Source organism: Nestor notabilis, unplaced genomic scaffold (genome assembly GCF_000696875.1).
Source record: "Nestor notabilis isolate BGI_N333 unplaced genomic scaffold, ASM69687v1 scaffold3229, whole genome shotgun sequence".
NCBI classification, from domain to species: domain Eukaryota; kingdom Metazoa; phylum Chordata; class Aves; order Psittaciformes; family Psittacidae; genus Nestor; species Nestor notabilis.
This window is the reverse complement of record NW_009943979.1, coordinates 1-3,844: the sequence shown is the minus strand read 5'-3', so window position 1 is coordinate 3,844 and position 3,844 is coordinate 1. Positions and strand designations below refer to the sequence as shown.

The 3,844-nt window shown below is 38.4% G+C and overlaps 1 protein-coding gene across 1 annotated transcript in view; it reads right to left on the bottom strand.

The window, feature by feature from the left end:
* LTN1 (listerin E3 ubiquitin protein ligase 1) overlaps positions 1 to 2,526 on the bottom strand; it is a 27,841-nt gene extending 25,315 nt beyond the window's left edge. The window contains exons 1-3 of the mRNA XM_010022207.1: positions 2,326 to 2,526; positions 1,902 to 2,000; positions 579 to 809 (exon numbers count right to left, since the gene is read on the bottom strand). Coding sequence (XP_010020509.1) covers positions 579 to 809; positions 1,902 to 2,000; positions 2,326 to 2,373 — 378 coding nt within the window. The 5' untranslated portion in view covers positions 2,374 to 2,526. The remainder of the gene's footprint in view (positions 1 to 578; positions 810 to 1,901; positions 2,001 to 2,325) is intronic.
* Positions 2,527 to 3,844: the final 1,318 nt, after the last annotated feature.

The window sequence follows — 3,844 nt, the reverse complement described above, 5'->3', positions numbered from 1 at the left end:
ACAGTAGCTGTGGTACTGTTTGAACCAAGACTTAACAATATTTTGTAAGCTGCAGTTGTATGCCAACATGCTTCTGGTAAAAAGAAGCTAAACTGAGACAAAGCAAAAACGGTTTGCATATGATGGGCCAGCAATGCACACTTCGACCTTTTTAAATTCAGTCAGTTCAGTTTCATATACGACTGGCAGAAGAGCATTAACCCTAGTCAGAACTAATTTTGTACAGGATCTCTGAAACACAGCTCAGCATTCAATCCTTTACCACTGCTGATAACTCTGTCATCATTTTCTGTCAGCACTACACGATGACTGAGCATCATTACATAGAAATGCGCACAAGAAAATCCACTTCATACTCATTTCTCTGACTCCAGTTATTCTAACTGCAAGTCAAAGAAATAGAGGATGTCTTTTTGCCTCAGTCTGCCTCAGTCTTCACATTAAGAGGAGCAAAGTTTCAAGTGAAGAAGGAATTTAACCATGAAGAACAGATGGGAGAAGATGAGTTTTAAACTTGTAATAAAAATTGACATATACTCAACACAGAGCCTTAAAGAAACAGAAAAGTATAAACTCACGTTAAGAATTTCATCTTTACAGAATACTAAGGCTTCAGGTTGCTTGCTTGAAGGAAAAGCTTTTTCAAAAGCTACTTTTGCAGCAGAAGCAGCAGGGGAGTAAGTGTCACACTGAGCAATCAACCAGTATCCCATGATACTTTTTAAGTAGGGAGCTAAGTGCTTCTTTACTTTAAGAATTAGTTGCTCAAAAGACTGCTGAGTTGCTTCTCGAACACGGCGATCATGATCCTGTTATTTAAAAAAAAAAAAATAAATAGGGTTTATTGTTATTTATTGTTTTAAGAATCGCACCTTTAATGCCAGGTACTTTGAAGCAGAAGTGATGACGAAGAAAAAAGCTGTGTCTCAGTTTAGCCATTTTTGCAATGAACTGGGCTACATAGATTTGAAAATACACAATGACAGAAGTCTTGGTAACCCTAGGTATGGGGACAGTCCCAACTTAGCACCATCGTATTCCCAATGTGTTGTAAATTCAAAACTGTAGCCTTTTCCCAGTATCCCTAATGACGGTTTCTATTTTAATTTTAAACAAACATTTAGCAAAAAGGCAAGAGGCAAGAGAAACAGGAAGACTTGAAGACACCCTCTTGACTAAAACAACCATAAGCCTACACAAACTGTGCATCATTATCCATTTTTTGTATATGACTTTACGTCATCCTGACTTTCTATGCTCTTGGCTCCCAAAAGAAACAGTAGGAATTGCTCTCATAAATCAGCATTGTAATTAATTTTGTCCAATATCATATTTCCAATAGTAGCCAGTCCATACAGTTTGGACATGTACTAAATAGATCAGAAAATTATGGATTATCTGGCTATGCACGGTCTTTTAATGTTTAGGAGGGTTTTTTATTGTAGGGTGTCGTATGGATTTTTGGGCTTTGGGTTTGTTTTGGTTTGTTTGTTTTGGGTTTGGTTTTTTTTTAATATTAAGTCTAGTCAGATAGTAGTCCTAGATCAGAAAGATTTATAATTATGTTAACCGAACATTGCATTCTCTTTAGCCATTCTGGAATCGACATAAAAGAGCTTTTCATGAAAAGAAATGTCTTGTCATCTTTTAAACATAAAGGTCTAACAAACAGCTATCTCCATACGGTAAGTACAGCCCAGATTTCAAGAGTTCAAGATTCTACCCACTGCCAATACTGAAATATCTCCACAGTACAGAACACTATTTTCCTTCAACTTCATGTTTGTTCCTAGAACAAGTCACTAATTCTAGCAAAGTTAGATATATCAATAAAGATCGCCTCAGACATTTTCACAGGAAGTATCCACAGAAGTTTTTAATTTAGATACTTTAATACTTACCAGTGAGATTTTACAATAAATTCTTGGCCAGTAAGGAAGAACACCTTTAACAACTTCTGCTTCCCTTTCCTTACACATTGTTCCAAATTCTTGCATAGCCTAAAAGATATCAAAAGCATGATTTAAGAAGTCAAACAGATAAGCTCTGTAATTTACCAGCTTCTACCATACACTGCAACTCTCTTTTTCAAAATCAACTGATTTCCTGCAATTAAGAATCTACATATTAGATGCTTAATTAGGCGCTTCTACAGAATCTACAGGTACTTTTATCAATGCTCCATCAGCACTGCATGACGGACCTTTTCATAAGTCCTCCAAGATACCTTCGAGATTGCAGTTCTAGCAAATTTATCAATATGAAATTAGTATTAGCTATCTTGATATATTCCTCTCCCATAGAAAGGACAAAAGATATACCTACTTTTAGTTTTGTTGTGATATCCCTTTTAGAAAGCTTTCGTAACACCATTCGAAAATCAGCATCCACAAGGCTGTCTATTTCCTCTGCTCCTTGAATTGCAGGAACATATCCTAGATCATTCTGAGATGTTCCAAAGCCAATAAACCCAGGCACTGTTCCGCGTTCTTTGGCAAGGAGCTCTGCAGCTCGGCCACTGCTAGAAGGCTGACAAAAAACAGGGACATAAGTCAGTTGTCTATTTCAGTCATTTTATTTTAGTTTGCATTTGAAATAATGATGCTACTTAAATTGCAGAATTAGCCTTCTATTTAAAACAAAATCTCACCAAAAAAAAAAGGCCACATATGCTTTAAACATAGAAGTTTGACCTAGAAAATTATTCTTCACTTTAGAATCAGCATTCCCTTTTCTAATAATCCATGAATACTTATGGAAAAATGTATTGGGTTTATACACATACAAAAAAGTATAACAGGGAAGTCCTTCTGTAAGTGAACAATTTATTAAGAAACCATTTACCCTCCTTCACTACTTCTGTTTTTCTCAGTTCTTCTCACGTTATTGCATATGGACTGACATGGGTCCCAAGGAATTGCCTTCATATCATTCGGAAAAATAAGAATAAGCATGAAACAAAAGATGACACCAGCAGCCAAAGGGGTCAAGAAGGATTTAGAGGAACAAAGTGTAATACTATCCCATTAGTACTACAGTGAGCATTTTGGAGTTCAACATCTCTTCTAGATTGCCCCAGTTAAGTCACCATCTTGCTCATTGTATCAGTGGCTCATGTTTATTTCAAATACACTCTTCTGAAAAGATTGTCCCCAAACCAACTGATGCTTCAATGTTCTCTGTGATACTTCATAATCCAAATACCTTTTATTTCATAATGATCCTAGCAGTTTTGTGAGTTTGGGTTTGCTTGTTTTTAAAGTAATGATTATTTGCTGAAGTTCACTGTACTTTTCTTATTTTCTTGAGATATGTAAGCCACATTTTACCTGACTAGTGTATCTACAGACTAGTGTATCTACCTGACTATTGTATTTACTGACCAGACTATGGTACCTACATTTTGCATGCAAAATCTCAAATATAAGGACTCCTTCTTTGTGTTCCCCAGTCTTCTCTAAACACATGTGGATATTACATCACCTGAACACAACTCTTCACTCACAGTTCTCCCCTACCGATCCAGTGCCACACAGTCACCACCTCAGGCTCAGTAGCGGCAAAACAGATTCACGGAGACACAACAGGTGTGCTCCAAGCCTCTCCGCAGAGGAACGCACTACTTACCGGTACGTCGCTGAACTCACACCCGCGGTGACTTGTCGGTTACACCCCCTGCCCTTGACCCTCCCTGGAAAGCCCGCACGAACGCCACAGAAGAGGCAGGCACACTGCCCTGAAGCGCGGGCCCAGACCAAGAGTCGCCCGCAAAGCCCAGTGATGGCCCCGGCTACGACAGTCAGGCCCGACGACTGCGCTACCTCCCAGAGGGGGCCGGCCTCAG